General features: G+C 36.5%; 1 protein-coding gene across 12 annotated transcripts; it reads left to right on the forward strand.

The window, feature by feature from the left end:
- The first annotated feature begins 1998 nt into the window (after positions 1-1998).
- LOC131652644 (DNA repair protein REV1-like) lies at positions 1999-22165 on the forward strand. Of its 12 annotated transcripts, none has more exons than XM_058922564.1 (24): positions 1999-2342; positions 2436-2580; positions 2695-2810; positions 2900-2976; positions 3137-3807; positions 4264-4407; positions 4537-4669; positions 4771-4859; positions 4993-5043; positions 5124-5327; positions 12130-12249; positions 13505-13597; positions 14074-14133; positions 14226-14312; positions 14510-14593; positions 14704-14776; positions 16849-16917; positions 17362-17436; positions 17518-17870; positions 18072-18661; positions 19704-20276; positions 20536-20583; positions 21377-21487; positions 21572-22165. In XM_058922564.1, the coding sequence occupies exons 1-21, from the start codon at positions 2155-2157 to the stop codon at positions 19828-19830; spliced, it is 3549 nt and encodes a 1182-aa protein (XP_058778547.1). In that variant the 5' UTR covers positions 1999-2154; the 3' UTR covers positions 19831-20276; positions 20536-20583; positions 21377-21487; positions 21572-22165. The 12 variants fall into 12 exon arrangements, with proteins under 12 accessions (XP_058778547.1, XP_058778552.1, XP_058778548.1 ...); XM_058922569.1 differs by having other exon boundaries at positions 21435-21487; XM_058922572.1 differs by having other exon boundaries at positions 2000-2342; positions 19704-19764; positions 20109-20276; positions 21377-22165.
- Positions 22166-22876: the final 711 nt, after the last annotated feature.

The following is a 22876-nucleotide window of genomic DNA, read 5'->3' on the forward strand; positions in this document are numbered from 1 at the left end:
TTTTGCAGAGTTTCTCTCTGCCCATAATCTGTGGAAATTCTGTTATTCACTTGCAACTGCAACTTTTGTGAATACAGGTTAATGACTTAATTACAAAATAATGAGGGTTACTCCCTATTGATAGATTTAGGTTAGCTTTCTCCCTAAGCCAGCGCCCAAAACTATAAAAGCCCAAAATACCTATTTTGGAACTAAATCAAAATCTAATCTATTTTAAATCTAAATCAAATCTATCTAGATCTAAAACAAATCTATGTGTAACAAACTGTTACACACTTCGACACACCTTGTGTTCGAGCAACAACCTGCTTCGACACAAGGAATTACAAATTAACAATTTCCAAGATTAACTCTATGCAACTCAGCTGCATACCTCCACAAATTTGCATGTTCCTTGTCTGCATCTCCTTCAATGATTTTCTTTGCAATGAACTTAGCTTTCCATGCCCTACACACAGTTATCCCTTCAGAATTATTTTGCCTCATGTCTTGGATTATGTCACAGATCCTTACCTTGTCAGAGTTTTGCATCTTTTTAACCACAACCTTAGCCACCCACTTTGAACTTGCACTTTTGTTATCCAAAACCCTAGCACATGTGTGGGTGTCTTTTATAGTCTTGATGGCTAAAGTGTGCTTATGGCCCACCTTAGAACAAAGCATTAAAAACCCACATTTGGCCTTACATTCAACCCTCACTCTATTTTTTACAAAAGTAATTTCCCTCTCATTTAATACTGTCCACTCACGGATAGCCTATCTAAAGTCATCAACTCCATACTCACTTAAACTTACAATTCTTATTAAGCTCCTCCTTCTTAAACTTCTCAAACCTAGGCCCTTTTTCATCCTCTGAGTTATCAGGATCAGAGCTCAATAAATCTTCACTAACATACTCATCATTATCACCTTTAGTCTTAGTAGGAAAAGTCAAATAACCTGCTATAACAAGCCCCTTATTGACTGGTAAAGTCACATCAATCTCTTCAAAACCATCAGCAAGAGCTGTGGTCCTTTCATCCTTACTGTCGCTCAAACCTTCAACTAGCTCTTCATCACTAACCTCTAAGTTAACACTTTCATTCACACACCTAGGACTGTTACTATGACTATATGCATCGTGTTCAACAAACATTTCCGCGTCTACTTCCATCGAACACGCATACGCAACAAAATCATAAGCATCACCATCATTCTTAATCTGGAAATAGTTAGGATCTATTTCTAGTATTTTTCGTCCATATCCTAAACGACCCAGCTACGTAACCCCACCCATTTACTATGTTTTGAATGTGAGTCTGAGTCCATGTTTCAATGTGTTCCCCAGTAATAAGTGTGGAAACCCCGCCTTTGTAAATCGTCTCACCATCGTCAAGCTTTATGAACTCTGCTCCATCGCGAAACACAATGTTAAACCTGACATTCAACTGAAAGACAAAAATGCAATGTAAGCAAAATAACAAACATCAATGCTATCCCCAAGTACGTGAGAAAGAGATGAGCAGTTACTTCAGCCGATTCCACCGGTTCATCACCGTTTCTAGCCATCGCAGCTTCGTCTTCTTCGTCTCTCACTTTCCAATTTTTGAAAACCCTAATTCTGTTTACTTGTTTTCGGGGGGTAAACAAACAACATTGCCATTTACATCATTATTATTGTCCCAGTCAGCAAACAAATGCCACTGTGGCCAATGCTTTAAAGCCTAGTTAGTAAATAAGATAAAAGAGTGTGGTAAATCAAGAAATTATGTTTTTATAAGGAGCCTTTAGTAATAAAAAAATTTCAAATGATCAAAAGCAAAACTCATTATAACGGCGTGAGACTTAATATATTTAACCTTTTAATTTTAACCCTACAAAATAAACTCCACTAAATTTCATTAAAAGTTTGAAGAAAAAAATTTGAAAAAAAAACTGGAATTCACGTGGAGACCTATCAAGAGACGCCACCGTTAAAATTAAAATCTTGCTAGAAGAGATAAAAAGTGAAGTGTATACCAAAACTTCTTAGGTACATAAATGGCCACCGTGTGAGACACACTTAAAGATGGGTGTATTTTCAAAAAGTTTTTAACCGCCTCAATTTGAAAGAAAAAGCAGCGATCTCATTCTGATCTTGTTGCCGACACTTCCCTCCATTCTCAGATTATCACAATGAGTTTGAATTCATTTCGCTCCTCCTTAGCCCCTAATTCCAAACGAGTTTCTTCCAATCGATCCAATGATAACACCAACAACAGCAAGAGGAAGAAGCAGAAGATCGCAACAACCACCAACCAGAAAACCTTAGGCGTCGCCTGGGGATCCAATTCCCGAAAACCTCCCTCCTCCGATTTCGGCAGGTCAATTTCTCATTCTATCTCAATTTCCAAATATTACACTCCAGTTTTTTTCTTAATCTTAAATTCAAATTCAAATTCAAATTATCGTTACAGTTATATGATAGAGAAGAATCGGAAACTACACAATCAGTTTAACGCCGATGCTTCCACGTCTTTGTTTAACGACTCTACCTCCGCGAAGCCTATATTCGCCGGAGTTTCAATTTTTGTTGACGGTTTCACCGTTCCTTCCAGTCAGGTTAATTCTATTTCCACTTTCATTTTTCATGACTATTTATTCTCTATTTATTTCTGGCGGATTGCTGTATTTCAACATAAGGATGACATAACATTAATAATAATCGTGTTTTAGGAACTGCGAAGCTACATGATAAAGTATGGTGGAAGATTTGAGAATTATTTCTCAAGGCATCGTGTAACACATATCATCTGCAGCAATCTTCCTGACAGTAAAATTAAGAACCTCAGGTTTGAGTTACTTTCCTTTTAAAGAAATTCAGGTTCGAGTCCTACTCTTATGTACTGCTTAAATTTAATTGTTGTATGTTCGATTGCAGATCTTTTAGTGCAGGGCTTCCGGTGGTAAAACCTACTTGGATTTTAGATTCTGTTGCGTCTAATAAACTCTTGACATGTAAGAGTTTGCATTTCATGCGCATTTGTCTTTTGTTACTCTCGGATTCTGCTTTTTCATGATTTTATTATTCACTTCATTGATTTTTGTGAGATAATATAAAATTTTATTTGTCTTTACTTGTCATTGTCTTGAGAGATGCTAAATTTTGCTTTAATAGGGATGCCTTATCAACTTGAACAGCTTTCTTCAAATAAACAACCAAAACTGTCCACATTCTTCTCATCGAGAAGTAGCAAAAATTTGGAGGATACTTTTATTAACTCCCTTTGTCAAGTAGAGCCAGATGTTGAAGATTCACTTGCTAGTGTTGGCAAATTAGAGGATACTTTTACTAACACCCTGTGTCAAGTAGAGCTAGACATTGAAGATTCACTTGCTAGTGTTGGCAAATCAAATGATACTTTTACTAACATCCCTTGTCAAGTAGAGCCAGACATTGAAGATTCACTTGCTAGTGTTGGCAAATCAGAGGATAGACATTCACCCAAAGTTGGGGAGGCGCTTGATTCTAGAAGGGAAACCAGTATTGAAGCTGACGATACTGTCCTGGAGAATACTGATGCAATTGTGATGGAAGAGCATCTGGCTAGAGTTGGAGTTAAATGTGATGACGAAGATCTAGCAGGAGGAAGCAATGGTGCCGCTAATGATGAGAAAAACGTCCAAGGTGAACTTGAACCTAATTGTCAAGAACCTTCTACATCTGTTAGAAGCTTCTGCGCAGATGACCAGAATGTAAACGGATTTCCAAGTTCTGCCTCCATCAGGCCTTCTAAACAGTGTCATTCAACTCTTACAGATCCTAATTTTGTGGAAAATTATTTCAAGGTAGTGAAGTTGATACAAGTTTGAATTTTCATACTGCTTGTCAAATCGACGTCATTCTTGTTGGTTGTCTTTATATTCTTTTAATATGGTTGCTGTATTCTTCATCTCCATCCTCTTATAGTATTCTGCAAAGATAAGGTGGTGGATGGAGTCATTACTAGTTTTAACACACCTGGTGCATTTGGTTTTGTTTGCCATCCCATATCAGCAGTAAAAAAGAAAGTAAAGATTTAAAATAAAAAACCTGGTTTGGCTTAGGGAGGGGGATGGAGAATATTAACACTCTTTTAAGGATGCAAACATATCAATGATATACTGTTATGATATTGACTTGCGCCTTGTTTTACTTTGACATGATTTTCCTCTCTGACTGAATCATAAATGGCTGCAAATTGTTAATCTTCATTAATGTCGCCATAATTTTGAAATATCTTAGCTGAATTTTGATATATGCAGAACTCACGGCTACACTTCATTGGAACATGGAGAAATCGGTATCGGAAGCGCTTTCCTATCTCGTCTTCTGGGTTCAACAATGAAATTTCTAATATCAATGCCTCTAGTATTTCTGGGAATTCAGTTGTTATCCATGTTGACATGGTAGGCTTTACGTACATGGATTTTGCATACAACTAATTTTCTTCATTCAGTGCTTTAGCAGATTTGACTTTTAAGAACGAATATTAAGTTTATGCGTGTTGTGTCATGCATGCATGTGTTCTTCCCTAGGATTGCTTTTTTGTTGCAGTGGTTATCAGGAACCACCCTGATTTGTTGGACAAGCCTGTAGCAGTCTGCCACTCGGATAATTCTAAGGGAACTTCTGAAATTTCCTCTGCAAACTACCCAGCTCGTAGTTATGGTTGGTTATATGCCAAGTTATAAAATGATAATATGACTCAATAAGCTACATTATTTGATTATCTTTTTTGCTATGTAACATATGTGTTTTGTCATTGTTAGGTATTAAGGCTGGTATGTTTGTTCGACATGCAAGGGCTCTTTGTCCCCACCTTGTTATCTTTCCATACAACTTTGAAGCTTATGAGGAAGTAAGTTACATAAGGGTGTATATAATTGGTTACTTACAAAGAAGAATACAGAAGAGTACAATTTCATATCTTTTTGTTACATTTTCACCCCTTACAAATGATTTTTACAAAAACATCTTTGACAAATGTGCAGGTAGCTGATCAATTTTATAGTATATTGCATCAACATTGCAACAAAGTGCAGGTTTTTTATAGTTGGACATTTATAAGTTCATAAATTCCCAGTTGGTGTATCCTTAGTACTGTAACTGCTACTTTATACAGGCTGTAAGCTGTGATGAAGCATATTTAGATGTCACCCATTCAAATGTTGAAGATCCTGAACTTTTAGCATCATCAATTAGGAAAGAGATCTATGAGACCACTGGATGTACAGCCAGTGTTGGCATAGCTGGAAACATGCTTATGGCCCGTATTGCTACTAGAACTGCTAAACCAAACGGTCAATATCATATAACTCCAGAAAGGGTATGTTTTGGAGTTTTCTGTTATTCATTACTAAATCTACACGAGAGAAAATGTGAGAGGATTTTGTTTTGGTAAGAGAATGTGAGATTGAATCTGTTATGGATTGATTCATCTTCTGAGTACAACTTTATTTATATCTGCTGAAGCTTGTAATCACAGATCTATAACTAACGACTACAACTAACTAGTCTGTTTCTAACTGATTGTCAATTATGCCAGCTACGTGGATTGGCTGGAAATATATGGAACACCTCTATATGCTCATAATTGCATACTTTATCATTCAGAAATTACGTCCTTTTTCATAGTATTCAATTTGTCTTTTTGATGTGATGGAGGTGTCAAATAAGTGATGTTAAGGTCTTATTTCTTTTCTTTGTACGTTTCTTTATTTTATGTGGCCTGAAGAGTGTCTGTTCCATGAATTATATGCTGAAAGCTTTTGATTATCTTTAGATATTTACAGATTGTTTTATGGGAAGGAGTGTTGGATGTTAAAAAAAATACGCTAGCAAAGATGAGAATGTTGTGTTGGATATATGGTAAGACTAGACGAGATAAGATTAGGAGCGACATCATTAGAGAACAAGTTGGGGTAGTACTTATTGTAGAAAAAATAGTGGAAAATGGAAACTTGGCTTATGTGGTATGGACATGTGGGTGAAATTATGTAGTTAAGAGTGTAGATTAGATGGAGGATTGATAGAAACGTGGATCGTGGAGTGGGCCTTGACCTTGGGCCCAAACCAAGAATATGGAGGGTCTACTCAAGAAAGAAGGGGAAAGAAGTGATGAATGATGACGTGGCTACTTAATGCATGGAGTGCATGGAGAGAAGGACTATATAGGTAGTAACTGAGAGAGAGAGAATAATTTAGCCAAGAATTCAGTTAGAGTGGTGGGGTCACTTTGGTGATTTGGGAGCACTGCGTGCTTTGGGGAATTGGTAGTTCCACTACCAGTTTGTTACTGCATTTCTTTTTCTTCATTATTGTAATTGTCTCCATTATCAATTCAATTACAGTAGCCTTCATTCTCTCTATTCATTATTTCTATCTCTTATTCACTTATTCATACAAGAACCTATCAATTGGTCCGACCTACCGGATCAATCACCACCATTTTCTGACGATAGTAGATGCGACGGCGTTCTCAAATGGGAGACCGAATTGATGCATTGGAAGTTCAGATGAGTGATGTGCAAGTTACGTTGCAATCGTTAGCCCAGCAGATGCAACAACAGAGTCTGATTATGAGTGAACTGAGCAAACAAATCAGTCAGAAGGGAGTGAATCAGGGGAGTGAGAAGTCTGTGGGAGACTCATCGCAAGTTGAATCTCGTCTTTCCGGCAAGAAGGTGAAGTTGCCACTGTTTGAAGGCGAGGATCCTGTGGCTTGGATCACTCGAGCTGAAATATATTTTGATGTGCAAAACACAACGGATGAAATGCGTGTGAAGTTGGCTCGACTGAGCATGGAAGGTTCAACCATACATTGGTTCAACCTCTTGATGGAGACGGAGGACGAATTGTCGTGGGAGAAGTTAAAGAAGGCGTTAATCGCTCGTTACGGAGGACGACGGCTAGAGAATCCATTTGAAGAATTGTCAGCACTGCGTCAAACTGGAAGCGTTGAGGAGTTTGTGGAAGCTTTCGAATTGCTCTCCTCACAGGTGGGAAGGTTACCTGAGGAACAATATTTAGGTTACTTTATGAGTGGGTTGAAACCTCACATCAGAAGACGAGTTCGTACGCTGAATCCTGTGACACGTATGCAGATGATGCGAATCGCAAAAGATGTGGAGGATGAATTGAACGAAGAAGACGACGATGGAGATCGATCTTACGGGAAGAAGAAGGGAGGTGATCGTATGGGTCGCAACGAATGGGCTGGGCTTATGTTTAAGAGTCGGAGCGGATCTAACCCGAGTCCAAAAGATACAACCCGATTCACTAATCCAAGTGGATCTAACCCGAGTCACAAAACGGGTTCGATGGGTTCTAACCTAAATTCAAGCTCGTCTTTGTTTTCGACGGGGAGAAAAGCTGAAAGTGACCGTCGCACTGTGTCGTCGGAGCGATGGAAGGGGGTTAGGAGTCTCCAGAACGATGAAATGGCGGAGAGAAGGGCAAAGGGTTTGTGCTTCAAATGTGGAGGCAAATTCCATCCAACACTTCATAAGTGTCCTGAGAAATCTTTGAGGGTGTTGATCTTAGGTGAAGGGGAAGGTGTGAATGAGGAAGGAGAGATTGTCTCACTAGAAACTCAAGAAGCTGTAGAGGAGAAAGAAGAAGAAGTGGAGGCAGAATGCAAGGTTATTGGAGTCTTAGGAAGTATGGGGGAGTATAACACGATGAAGATCGGGGGCAAATTGGAGAACATTGATGTGGTAGTATTGGTGGATAGTGGAGCTAGCCACAACTTCATCTCTTCTAAGCTAACCTCGGCTCTGGGTTTGTCTATCACTCCTATGGCTGCTAGGAGGATCAAATTGGGAGATGGACATAAGGTATTGTCACAAGGAGTTTGCAAAGGAGTCAAAGTGAATCTAGGTTCTATGGAGGTATGGGTGGATGCGTTGGTACTGGACCTTGGTGGGCTGGATATCATTCTGGGAGTTTCATGGCTATGCACCTTAGGGAAGGTGATGATGGACTGGAAAGCTTTAACTATGCAGTTTTGGCATGAAGGGAGATCTATAACTTTGCAAGGACAGGGAGAGAACAAAGACAAACATTGTTTTCTAAATTCGTTTCTGGATGGTAGACAAGAAGGATTGGGAGGAGAGTGGTGGATGTCTCAATTTGAGAAAGAAGTAGGAGATGGTAGTTTGAACCAAGAGCTGTTGGGGGTGTTGAGTCATTACTCAGAGGTGTTCCGAGACAGCATCAGACTTCCACCAAAGAGGCCTCAAGTGCATCAAATAAAATTGTTCCCTGATCATGGTCCAGTCAGTGTTAGGCCTTACCGGTACCCTCACCATCAAAAGGAAGAAATTGAGAGGCAGGTTCATGAGCTATTGAAAGTAGGAGTCATCAGGCCTAGTATGAGTGCCTTCTCAAGTCCTGTTATTCTTGTCAAAAAGAAGGACAAAAGTTGGAGAATGTGTGTGGATTATAGAGTTTTAAACAAAGCTACAATTCCGGATAAGTATCCGATTCCCATCGTAGATGAATTACTAGATGAGCTTTATGGAGCAACTATTTTTTCAAAAATTGATCTTAAGTCGGGTTATCACCAAATTAGAGTACATGAGGATGACATCCACAAAACAGCTTTTAGAACTCATAATGGCCATTATGAGTATCTTGTTATGCCCTTTGGCTTGATGAATGCCCCAGCTACTTTCCAAGCCACGATGAATGATATTTTTAGGCCATTCTTGAGAAAGTTTGTCTTAGTCTTTTTTGATGACATCTTAGTTTACAGTAGAGATATCCAGGAACATCAGAACCATCTGAAACAGGTTCTAACTGTTTTGTTAGCAAATTGCTTTGTTGCTAATCAGTCTAAATGCAAGTTTGGTTGCACACAGATTGATTACCTCGGACATATCATTTCGGGAGAGGGAGTTGCGGTAGATCCGGAAAAAGTCAGATGTATATTAGATTGGCCGGAACCTAAAAATGTGAAGGGGGTTCGTGGATTTTTAGGTCTCACAGGATATTATAGGAAGTTCATTAGAGATTATGGCAAAGTGGCAAAACCTCTTACTGAACTCACCAAGAAAGATAACTTTGCATGGGGTGCAGAAGCTATTACAGCTTTTAAGCAGATGAAAGAAATCATGACTTCACCACCAGTCCTGGTTCTGCCTAATTTTTCCCTACCATTTGAAGTGGAATGTGATGCAGCCGGTCGGGGCATTGGGGCAGTTCTTATGCAGCAGAGACAACCAGTAGCTTTCTTTAGTAAAGCTTTATCGGATGGGAACCTTGCTAAGTCAGTCTACGAGAAAGAATTAATGGCTTTAGTTTTATGTATTCAGCACTGGAGGCACTATCTTTTGGGGAACCCGTTCACAGTCTATACTGACCATAAAAGCCTGAAACATTTTTTGCAACAGAGGGTGACGTCTCCAGATCAGCAGTGTTGGTTAGCCAAATTACTCGGCTACCAATTTGAAGTTAAATACAAACCAGGCCTGGAGAATAAAGCAGCAGACGCTCTTTCCAGATGTTATGATGAAGCTGAAATGAGTACAATGGTATCTTATCCTGTGTGGGTGGATAGTAAGAAACTGTTTGATGAAGTAACCAATGATCCAGAAATTCAAAAAGTGATCCAGGAACTACAAGTGCACCCTGAGACTAAACCTGGGTTCTGTGTCAGACAAGGGGTTTTATTTTATCATGGCAGGTTAGTTATCTCTCCGAAATCACCTTCTATCCCCACTCTTTTGGAAGAATATCACAATACTCCTACTGGGGGACATTCTGGATTTCACAGAACTTACAGAAGATTAGCAGATAACTTATATTGGGTTGGGATGCAGAAAAGTGTAAGGGATTTTGTCCGATCATGCGATGTGTGTCAAAGGCAGAAATATGCTGCTACCACACCAGGAGGTTTACTACAACCTCTCCCTATTCCCAATGCTATATGGGAAGATCTATCATTAGACTTTATTACCGGGCTGCCAAAATCGAAGGGTTATGAGGCTGTTTTAGTAGTTGTGGATAGACTGTCAAAATATAGTCATTTTATTTTATTAAAGCATCCTTATACTGCTAAGTCCATTGCTGAGTTGTTTGTCAAGGAGATAGTAAGGCTACATGGTATTCCTAAGTCCCTCGTCAGCGATCGGGATCCTTTATTCATTAGCAATTTTTGGATGGAGTTATTTAAGTTGCAAGGTACCAAGTTGCATATGAGTTCTGCATATCATCCGGAAACGGATGGACAAACGGAAGTGATTAATAGGTGCTTGGAGAGTTATTTACGATGCTTTGCTTCCGACCAACCGAAAACGTGGTCAAACTGGATCTCTTGGTCTGAATACTGGTATAACACAACATATCATGTGTCTATTGGTAAGACTCCATTTGAGGTGGTTTATGGGAGAAAACCTCCTAGTTTGTTAAGATTCCTGACAAATGAGACAAAAGTAGCTGCTGTGGCTCTAGAGTTGAGTGAGAGAGATGAAGCTCTCAAACAACTCAAATTACATCTTCAGAGAGCTCAAGAACAGATGACAGGCTATGCTAATAAGAAAAGAAGGGACTTGAGTTTTGCAGTAGGGGAATGGGTTTTCTTAAAACTACGCCCTCACCGGCAACAGTCAGTTGTGAAGCGAATTAATCAAAAGCTAGCTGCTCGTTTTTATGGGCCTTTCAAGGTTTTGGCTAAAGTCGGAGAGGTGGCTTACAGGTTGCAATTGCCGGAGCAATCACGGATTCATCCGGTGTTTCACGTATCCTTGCTTAAGAAGGCCATTGGGGAGTATCAAGTTCAAGGTGAGCTTCCTAAAGAGCTAGAGATAACAGATGCTGTTGATGTGTATCCAGAGCTGGTGATGGGATCTAGAGTGACTATGCAGGGGAGTGCGCCAGCGCATCAAAGTTTGATCAAATGGAAGAACAAGCCTCTAGAGGATGTAACTTGGGAAGATAATGATTTTCTGCGTGGTCAATTCCCTGAGTTTAGCCTTGAGGACAAGGCTGTTTCAGAGGAGAAGGGTATTGATAGAAACGTGGATCGTGGAGTGGGCCTTGACCTTGGGCCCAAACCAAGAATATGGAGGGTCTACTCAAGAAAGAAGGGGAAAGAAGTGATGAATGATGACGTGGCTACTTAATGAATGGAGTGCATGGAGAGAAGGACTATATAGGTAGTAACAGAGAGAGAGAATAATTTAGCCAAGAATTCAGTTAGAGTGGTGGGGTCACTTTGGTGATTTGGGAGCACTGCGTGCTTTGGGGAATTGGTAGTTCCACTACCAGTTTGTTACTGCATTTCTTTTTCTTCATTATTGTAATTGTCTCCATTATCAATTCAATTACAGTAGCCTTCATTCTCTCTATTCATTATTTCTATCTCTTATTCACTTATTCATACAAGAACCTATCAAGGATAGTCAAATCACTAGAGGTAGAAGGCCAAGAAAAATTATTAGAGAAACTACTAAGATAGACCTAGAGATTAGTGAGTTGAATAGAGATATGGTATATTATAGAATATTATGACATCGTTTGATCCATGTAGCTGACCCTAGTTAATGGGATAAAGCTTGGTTGCCATTATTGTTGTAGGTGCTAATGCTAATTGTTTCTATTTTAATTTTGTATTTACCATTGTGGATTATTCCTAATTGTATGATTTTTTTATTAGAAATTCTTTGAGATAGTTTTATGCTAGATGTGGAAGATATAGTTATTTTCAGTTCTTTTGAATCTTTGCATGCCCAAGAAATTCTATTACTCCAGACCACAATGCTTTGAATTTGCCTCAAAAGTTATAATTCCATGTTTGACATTATTTACTGTGGAGTGTGGACATTGCACAAGACTTCTTATAGTTTATGATGGTTTATGCGGCATGTTTTCAGTTTATGCTGCCGGTCTTTGATAATAATAACATATTTAAAGAAACTTACATATGGAATTCTAAATCTTTAGATAATTAACGAAAACATTGGGGGTACTGATCTCATGTTTCTGCTTGTGATTTCTAGCTTTTATACTAAACTTGGACATGCAAGTCTACAATCATTTCCTACAAATTAGTAATTTGTTATAATAGTTGATGTGTGGAATATGTCAATATTTTTGCCTTGCCCTCTTATATAGTTTAACTTTTCCAGGTTGAAGATCATTTACGTCAGCTCCCAATTAATGCACTTCCTGGAGTGGGGCATGTTTTACAGGAAAAATTGAAGAAGCAGAATGTTCAAACATGCGCCCAATTGATGATGATTTCCAAGGTTTTACTATTCACTCACTTATTTGTTTAATGATTTTTTTCTTTCTGATACTCAAATAGTTCATTTTAAATCTAGCATTAATACATTCATTGCAATCCAAATAAATTTGACATAAGCCTCCTTATAGCGGCAAAATGTATAAAGTTCAAAAATAATGACCACAAAAATAAAGGAGGCCTACCTCAAAGTAAGTAATAATTCCAATAAATTTAGGACCTTACTCAATGCCACAAAACTTGGTTGCAACATGAAGACTCCCGAGTTCGGTAAAATAATTAAATCATGCCACAGCTAGTGATTATTCACTCACAACTATTAATAATATAACAACAACCGAGAATTATCCCATTAAGTGTGGTCGGCTACATGAATTAACTTTCTCTTCCCCTAGTTGTTTGACTTCTCTCAATCTGATCTACTCTCCTTACCACAGAATCTACAAGTCTTTTCTCTACACGCCCAAACCACCTTTTCCACCATCTATTCTACTATACGTGCTACCCCAACACTCTCTCTAATATTATCATTTTTAATTTTATCCTGTCTAGTCACACATCTAACGCAACATCCTCATCTCTGCTACACTTACTTTATTCTCGTGTTGATGTTTAACTGGCCTACATTCTGTCCCATACAACATCGTAGGTTTTACCGCAGTTCGATAAAATTTTCCCTTCAGCTTAAGCGGTACTTTGTGTCACATAAAACCCCTAAAGCTCTTCTCCATTTTAGTCGTCAAATCTCCAACCTCTCATTTAAATTCTCCTTCGACTCTCTAAATAAGACTATATCATCTAAAAAAAACTCTAATTTTATGTTGAAAATTAAAAAAAAAAATTGAATCTAATATATGAAAAAACCTATTCTCAAATTTATGAGCCGTGGGCAGTTGGGCACCACTCTGAACTCCATGAATTTAGTTCACAAAAGAAAGAAAATAGGGGAGGCTATAAAAATTTCACCTCAACCTGAAAAGGATGACTGGGACTGAGAAAATGAAGCAAATAAGGGAAAAGAGGTAGGTTGAAGCTGCACAACAAAGGGTAGGAAATATAATGCTTCTCATGTGTGGAGAAACTTTAAAAGGATCATACTCTCGTTTTTTAGTGAAACGAACTACTCATTTCAGGAACCTAATACCTTTTTTTTTAGTTTCAATTAGCTCAAATTCTAGTTCATTTTCTTTTGGGCATTAATTGGAAAACATTTGGATAATTCTATTGTGTATCAGTTCTTGCTCTCTTTGCATCTGCAGGTCTCACTGCAGAAGGACTATGGAATGAAAACTGGAGAAATGCTGTGGAATTATAGCAGAGGAATTGATAACCGGCTGGTTGGAGATTTTCAGGTAGGGAAAAAGGCCATAATTTTGGCTTGATATTTTATCTTTAAAATCCAAACTCGGTTTCTTGTAATTTGGACTTGGAATATTCAAAATATTTTTGACACACACCTTAATCCACCTATTTTCTTCCATTGTACATCGTGTCAATTTGTTGTGTAAGTCACCCCTTTTCATTGATTTATTGCAGTCCTTGTTTGTTCACTGACTAACAATTGTTAAAGTGAACTAGGATTAAAGGATATAAATTGTCAGGTTAATATGAGAAATCTCAATATTCTCAGTCTGAAATCAAAATTGGTAACTGTATGCTCCATAACATGATTTAAAATCATCGTGCAACTGGCTAGTATGTTGCTCTCAATCATCCAACTAAATTGTGGTGTTTTATCCTTGTTTCCTCCTTTAAAGGTTAATTGTTCTTTTTTGTTAAACTTATGTTTAAAGGCATTCCGTAAAAACAATATCATGTACACACGCAGGAATGTAAGTCTATTGGGGCTGATGTAAATTGGGGTGTGAGGTTCAAAGATATGAAAGATGTCAGTACTCTTCTACACATCTTATTTTTATTTTTGCCTGGGAGAATTGCAAAATTAAATCAACCAAAATTTTGACTAAAAAGTTTTTCCAGTGTGAGAACTTCCTCACAAACCTTTGCAAGGAGGTTTCATTAAGATTGCAAAGTTCTGGCATGCAAGGGCGCACATTCTCTCTCAAGGTATTGATTTACGTATAGGTTGATAGATTTTTATTTTAAAATTGTTAAGATATCATCTTTCTGTTTTGGCTCATGAGTCACTTTTCATATTCTTTTTTATTTCTTGAACTGTCATTCATTATCATCATAATATGTTTCTTCTAAATTCTAAGTCAAAAAAACTGAAATTTTTATATTTGTTTTGGTATATGTTTTAGATCAAAAAGAGAAAAAAAGATGCCGATGAACCTGTGAAGTTTATGGGCTGTGGAGACTGTGAAAATTTGAGTCGCTCAGAAACGGTAAATATTGAAAACATCCAGTATTTTTCATGTATGCATTAAACTGATATATTGTCTTCAAAAAGTTTTTCTAATTATTTGAAATACTGATTGTGTTTGAATCATTGTAGATTCCTGTTGCCACTGATAATGTGGAAGTACTCCAAAGGATAGCGAAACAGCTTTTTGGAAATTTTTACATAGGTATCTTAACTTTTAAATTTACCATTTTAATGACTCCATAACTAAATAGTCTTCGTATATCCTTAGATTATTGAAGTAAAACAGCTTTTTGGAAGTTTTTACGTTGGTATCTTAACTTTTAATTTTTACCATTTTAATGACTCCATAACTGAATAGTCTTGGTATATCCTTAGATTCTTGAATCCTTTGCAGCATTTGCTTTCTTTAGCAAAAATGTTAAAGAAACAACTGTTTCATTTGGTGGTAATAAAAATGCTCTTGGTAAATTTTGATAATAAGAAAGGCCAAAACTAAAGCTAAAGATCCATATTTAATATGAGCTTGTGTTTAATTTGACCATACTGTCTTATTGGATGTCGAGACATCCAGTCTGTCATAAAAAACACAAGCAAGAAAATAACAGTACTGAAAAGTAAATAACACAAGTGATTGTTAACCCAGTTCGGTGACAAAACACACCTACTCTGGGGACTACCAAGGCAGGAAGAAGATTTCACTATCAGTAGTACTATTTTATGCAAACAACCTCTGGTTTACCTAGTCACTACCCAATGTAACCTTTATCTTAGAACTCCATCTAAGACAAGAGAACCTTCGCTCACTCCCTAGTGATACCTAACTGTTACAACCCTGTAACAGCTATTTAAACAACAACTGAAAGACACACTTCCATGACAATACCTAGTCAAGACTCTTGACTAAGAACAATAACTTAGAGTTGCTTCAAAGCTTCCTCCAAGAACAATACACCTCTTACCTACAGGCTTCAAGGTGGACACTACTTCTCTTGCTTCACAGCTTCGAGAATCACATGGTGATCTTCCCACAGCCCGGGAGATTCACCTAAACAAACCCTAGACTTCTACATCTTGAGTCGTATCAAACTAGGTTACAAACCCTTATTTTTATATCCGATTCCCAACTGGATTTGAGCCTTCAATCACAGCTAATTTGCTGTCACAAATAAGCAGTTACTTCTGCTACAATCAAGGTCTTCAATTCCCTAGTTTCCGAATATATCTCCATATTAATAAACTATATAAAGCTGTATATTGTTCAAATATTTTGATTGATTCTTCTGACCTTTTAAACATATAACGCCTTATATGATTGCATCATATCTCTAGATAAATCTGTGATTGTTAAATCATAACTGGTTTAACTTATCTACTTCAGCTCAGGTACGATGTCGTGACATCTTATACGACATGTCATTCGAGATGTTGAAATAGTTCAACATAACATGTCTTAACATGAGATAGGACTTTTTGCTCAATTTGTTCCTGTCAACAAGTTAATTCAACCTATCTACTAAATCTGCTTTATTTGTTTTACTAAAATTAATGTCAATCCCAAAACTAGAGAACTTACACACACTATGTAAGGATGATGGATGATTAGGAAAGTTGTACATTTTTTAATTCTTATGCATTTATGATTAACATGGTTTGGATTGGGTTTATTCTTGTTTCATTATACACGTAATGTGAGTGGTTTCATCCATTCAGGATTGGATATTGCTCATCTTATTCAATTCTAATTAAATGTTTGCATATGGAGTACTAGCTATTGTTGGCAATAGACTAACATTTCATAGTATTAGGTCATCATTATGATCACTAGCTCTGGATAGAAGCATGGTCCTTGATAGAACATTATGGAGAAAGTTAATCCATGTAGTCGACTCCACCTAGTAGGATAAGACTTAGTTGTTGTTGTAATGGTATTTTATTTGTCATTGTGTTGCAAGACTTAGTTTAATAACCCAGACAGGACCCAATGGTTCAATAGGAGAGTTGATGAATTAGTCAAGTGTTTGGTTTTTTTAATTGACGAACTAGTTCAAAACAGGAAAAAAGGTCAATTTCTTTTTCCTTTTAACCAAAATTATTTTGTCAAATAAAGGTGCAATATCAAGTTGCAAAGACAGCTACACAGGATTCAATTATTGTTTTGATTTCTTAAACATTGATATATAGTGTTTCAGCAAAGTACTTGTAGTGGGGGATCCATATATCTCCAGTTAATTGGAAATCTAACCATAATCTTCTCCTTTTGGCGATTTCACGTAGATGTCAAGCAGATCCGAGGTATTGGCTTGCATGTTTCCAGACTTGAAAGCAGCGAGACATCTAAGCAAGGTACCTGTATTATTTTCAATGAAGTTTAACCCGGCTGTGCTGTAATAATATACTTTTTTTATTGTGCATGCTACTAAGCTTATAGGTGACGTACTGAACTGAATGAGAACATCTTTTTGTAAGCTGAGATTTGTTACTTATTTTCCTTCCAAACAAATTTTCTGCTTTCCTTGGTTTTGAACTATGGTTTTATTGTTTTTGTTAATATTTAAATATCATTAAAATAATATAGGAATAGTTTGCAAGTATACTTTAGGATATTCTAGCATGTTCCTTTGTATTCCTTTCTCATCAATGCATGTAACTGCTTAGTGCCTATATAATAGAATTTCCGTGACACTATTGAGACACGGTTTCAGCTTATGTCTCATATTCTCTTACTTTCTTTCTTTTAATAAATTTCAATACTTTCTGTGATTGTCTAATATTATTTATTTCACGAAGGTGCAGAAAAATATAATTTGAAATCATGGTTCACTCCAGGACCTGCAAGTATGGATAAACGGAAACATCCTACGGGTAATAGTTGTTTTTTCATTTTAGGATTTTATTAATGATTAAATTAATAAAAATGACTTCTGGTGGTTTCTCTTTCTTCAGGTCTTGACAAGAAGAACGCGGATGGCCCTTCTGTTCATGAATGTGGAAATTTGCCAGGGTCTTCAGTTCCAATGGAAAATAACATACAAGATAACCAAGCTAGAGCTGACGTGACTTTAACAACACCTCCTTTGGATTTCCTTGATATGGAAGTTATGAAAAATCTTCCCCCAGAATTATTTTCAGAATTCAATAAAGTTTATGGAGGGAAGTTAGCTGATTATATTACTAAAGGGAAAGGTATAAGTGAGAATTCTAGCGCTTTACGAAACTCTCTGGCAGCAATAAAAAAGAAAGAGGAGCTTTTGGATGTCGAGCCGATTCTTCAAAAAAAGCCATTATCTGAGATCGAGGTAATTTTGTGTTTTTATTAAATTCCAACTCCTATGTCCCTTCCCCCTCCCAATTCATTGACCTTGTAACTCGAAGTTACAGACTTAATTCATTATAATAAAATAATTTAAGTCCTGTTTTCTTTTATTTGGTATTATTTTATCGTGCTACTTGTCTAAGAATATTTTTGTTTAGCAACATTTATCATGGTTTACTGCCAGGCAATGCAACATGAGGCAGAAGGAGGTGAAGTTGTACCTGATTCAGTGTCGGAACCCTCTTTTAACGTCACTCACAAATCAAGTTTTGAAAAAGAGGATTTATTGCCTGCTTCGTTAAGTCAACTTGACGGCTCTGTGTTACAAGAATTGCCCGAGGATTTGAAAGCAGACATTGTTCTGCAGCTTCCTGCACACAGGAAACAAGAGATTTGCTCCAATGTTGCTGTGGTCCCTCCTAGTGAAAACTATCAGGTGTCAACAGGTGTCAACGATTCTGAGAATCTTGGATCAAAGCATGCTCTGAATGAATGTCTTTGGGCTGGGAATCCTCCAAAATGGGTGGAGGAGTTCAAAATCAGCAGTTGCTTAATATTAAAGAAACTTGCTGAAGTTTATTATAAATCTGGGTTGACTAGCACCTTATCATCAGTTTTACACCAGATTATATCTGAATTCCACCAGCTAAATCTAGTCCATCACATTTCCGATGACTCTGTTAACATCACATGTGAGCTACTGAAGCAGTATATCAAAGTGAAGATAGGAAAAGATATTGAGGAGATTTATATTTGTTTTCGGCTTTTGAAAAGGTATCTTAATATTGCAAGTTAGGATTGTACGCTATTGAAGGGCTCATTGTTTTCATATGGTATTATGTGCTTTCTTCCTTAGTATCTCCCACCATAATTTTTTGTGTGCGTCTGTAGATATGTGTGTAGTAGAGATGAGGGTGTTGCGTTGAATGTGTGGTAAGACTAGACATAATAGGATTTGAAATGAAAATATAAGAGTGTAGGGGTAGCACCTATAGTAGGGAAGATGGTGGAAAATAGACTTAGGTGGTTTGAGCATGTAGAGAGAAGACGTATAGATTCGGTGATAAGGAGAGTAGATAAGATGGAGAGAAGTTAAACAACTAGAGGAAGAGGAAGACCTAGAAAGACTATAAGAGATGTTATTAAGAAAGATCTCGAGATTAACAATTTGGATAAAAGCCTGGTTCTGGATAGAACAATATGGTGAAAGTTGTATATGTGTGTTTGTGTGTGTGTGTGTGTAACATACACTTTTAGATTAAGTGTTGTCTTATCAGTGATAATGTAGATTATGCTAAAGTGGACCTAGAGTGGATTAAAAACGAGGTTATATATTAATAATACATGTGTTTGTACTCTGTAGGTTCATCTTTAGGCGTGTATCCAGCAAAGTTAATTTTCTGTTCTTATAACTTCTGAGAATTGTATGATTGTAACTCTGGTTCCATATAGAAGAAGAAAAGAATCATCAAGATCAATGCTATAACCCTTGCATTATATGTTTTGACACCCACTTTTATGGGGAAAAAATGTGTTTGTAGTAAATATTTAAATGGCATCCAAGTAATTTTAGCAGTTTGTACATTTCAAAATTTGTGACTTATTCTTATAATTTGGACAAAAGAAAACACCAATATTTCATATATAAATATGGAACCAGAGAGAGAGAGAGAGAGAGAGTATTTCAACTTTGACTGATGATACTGTTACATATTAAAGGATATATCAAAATGGTGACTGTGAAGTTAATTTTTTTTTCTTTTTTTGTATTACTATCTTGTGACAAACTTTGAAGTGACTCATAATTTGTTTTCAGGTTTGCAGCAGCATCAGAATTTTTCCTACAAGTGTATAATAGCGTATTTCCATACCTTCAGGTATACCTTATCAACCAAACAAGACATCATGAAAATAGGGTGGAAATCAGGAGGGGTGTATGGTAGCTCTTGGAATGTTTTAATAGGATGAAGTCTAGTGATGGTCTGGTGGTTTGTACTTGGAAAAATGTATCTTTTAATGGAAATGGTATTTGGTAGTCTTAGTTATAGTCTTTTTTAGTGCAGGACTTACTCTTTTGGAAATAAAATAAATGTATCTATTCTAATTAAAGAACAATTGGTCTATGTGAGCACAAAAAAATTACAAAAGACAGGCAGGCGGATAAGGGCTCCTTATCTTTTCATCAATACATATTGAATTAACTCTGATTTAAATTATGTAGGAAGCTGTTGATGACAATTATGGAGGGAGTTTGTTTATAACCTAGTAACACTCAGATAGTCAGTCTTATTCTACTATGGGATATTGAGAAAAAAATCTCTGGTTTCTATGTGAGCCTATGTGGTCATCTCACAAACCAACAGATCTATCGACCATGATGTCTTGCAGAGTATGTTTTACTTTAATGTGATGGCTCAACATTTTCTGCTGTGTATGTGCTTATTTAATGGATCTTGTATTTAAGTTCTAGTAAGCAACGGACAGTATTCATCTTTTTTATTATTGTGCCATTTTATGTTGCATTTTACTTTATGCTCAAATGTATGAATCTTCATCTACTATTCATCTTTAGGACTCTTTCTATATCACTTCCTCTTAGCTTCGCTACATTGATTTGATATGAATCTGTTTCTATTTATACATTGCAGAACAACCTGATGATTTGAAAATTAGAGAGAGAAGATAAGATAAAACAGGTTAGTATGTTTTGGAAAATTTAAGTATGTTGTGATGGTTAAGGTTTGCCATCCCATTGATATTAATTTTGTCACGAGTTGCAATTTGGTTTTTGGGATATCTTTAAGTTGGCGTCAAGGCTAAGGTTGTAGGTTTTAATATGTTGTGTACCCCCCTCCTCCCGACACAACATTCTTGCAGGAAGTAAGAACACCATATTTTTGTATATTGTAACAAACAAATGAAAATTCATAAAAGTTAAATAGGTTTCAAAAAAATCTGTAACAAACATTATGTTTGAACAATCCTCACTTTATAAGCCTTAATGCCTTATAGCTAGCTATAAGCAATGCCTAGGTCATACCTCTTATCAACATAGTACTCTCAACACCTTCCTCATGTTCAGGACTGAACATATGATGTGTGTACTAATATGGAAAGCTTGTCAGCATGTTCAATAAGTTTTCCTTGTTTCCATACTTCAGAAGTATCTTAAAATTTATGGGTGAATAGATAAATATTTATCTGACATGGAGTAGTTAGCATCCATAATAAATTAATAGGTTTAAGAACTTATATTGCTTCTGGTTTAATGTTTTATTCTTTTTTTGAGTTACTACAATTGATATTGGACTATATTTATTCTATAATTATGAATAGCATTTGTCATCTGTATCCTTGAGCCATTTATGACCTGTATTATTTTAATTTTCCAGTTCTTTGTAATACGACGGCCTCTGCCAGAATTATACTATTTACAGTTACATGATAGAATCTGAACATGTGTATTGCCTTCATTTTCTTACACAACAGGGTTGAGATTGATGCGATAACACTTGCTTAGTTATTGAATCGGACATCATTATTTTAGTTACAGCTGGGAAGAGGGCAGATTTGGTCTTGAAGAATCATAATAAGCTGCTTGTATAATTCAGTGCTGCTTTGCAGCAAAATAAAAAAAGGTAATTTTTCAGCATGATATGATGAGTAGCAGCTTTGGTTTGGCAGGTATTATGCTTGGCAACGGGCAACAAGATGGAGATGGACATGGAAATGCAGATACCCGACCTACTAAACTTATATTACACATGCACATAGTTCGAGCCTGGGAATTTTATGAAGCTGCCTGTGTTGCTGCCTTCCATGTCCTTGCAGCAATCAGCATGACTTCATGAGTCCAATACCAAGGGATTAATTTTATGTATGTAACACCATTATTTTGGACATAGACATGGTTTGTCACAGTGAATGGATGAGGACTGGAACTGATCTATTAATTGAGATATATGGTGACCATTTATAGTCTTTCAGTCAAATTAAGGCTCACTTGCTAGTAAGCACTAGGCATCAACACTGGATCTCAGACTCCTCGGAATAACTTTTTGCCATTGCTCATTGTAATTTGCAACAATCAGGTTGGAAGAATTGTATAGGGATTTGACACTCTAAATAGAATATTATTAAATTTGGCTTGACCTTATAGTCAATTTATTGGTTGTTGATGACAATTTGGCTAGTTATTTTACTGATTAAGGACTTTGTATAACTTGGGAATAAGGATCATGGAAAGTCAATTATTTATGGTAATGAAACCATTGAGCATCTTTCTTCATTGTCTCCTTGTTTTTTTTGGTGTACATACACGAATAATGCATTTACATGTTTATCTTATGAGGATTAATTTCAGGTTGGGAGGAAAACCATATAAATTTGACAATTAAACCGGTCTAAATTGAAGCAATTTGTTCTTTTAGAAAACTAATTTCATTATGTTTCAACTTGGATAATTCATACTTTTAAATATTTTAGACTCGATCCAGCAATTCAGTGATTAATTAATATCCCCAATTTAAAATAATTGTATCACTTCATCACATATAATATTCAACTAGATGTTTGTACGATTCAGTTTGAATGAAGACCACCTAACAAGTGCATCCTAGTGTATGCTTATAGTATTTATCTTTTGAGCAACAAAAGCATTTTTAGTAGGCATAAATTTGAGGACTCTAGTAGAATTGTTTTTTATTAAAGACTTTTAGTATCCAGCACAATTTTCAACCTTAAATATTGCTCACTTTTACCTCAATATATAAAAAATAATAATCATTCATTTTTTATTATGATCCTTTCATTTCTTAATTCATGGTAGCATACCGTCCAAAGAAGTATATACAGTGTGAACCTCTCAATGCTTTGTGAGCGACACATTTATTGACCAATGTATTAACACAGGAAACACACTGAAATTAAATTTAGGTGGGAAAATAGGAAGATATTGTCAAAGTGAGAATTTAGTTGGTAACTTAGGTT

The sequence above is a fragment of the Vicia villosa genome, linkage group LG2 (assembly GCF_029867415.1).
Source record: "Vicia villosa cultivar HV-30 ecotype Madison, WI linkage group LG2, Vvil1.0, whole genome shotgun sequence".
Lineage (NCBI taxonomy): Eukaryota > Viridiplantae > Streptophyta > Magnoliopsida > Fabales > Fabaceae > Vicia > Vicia villosa.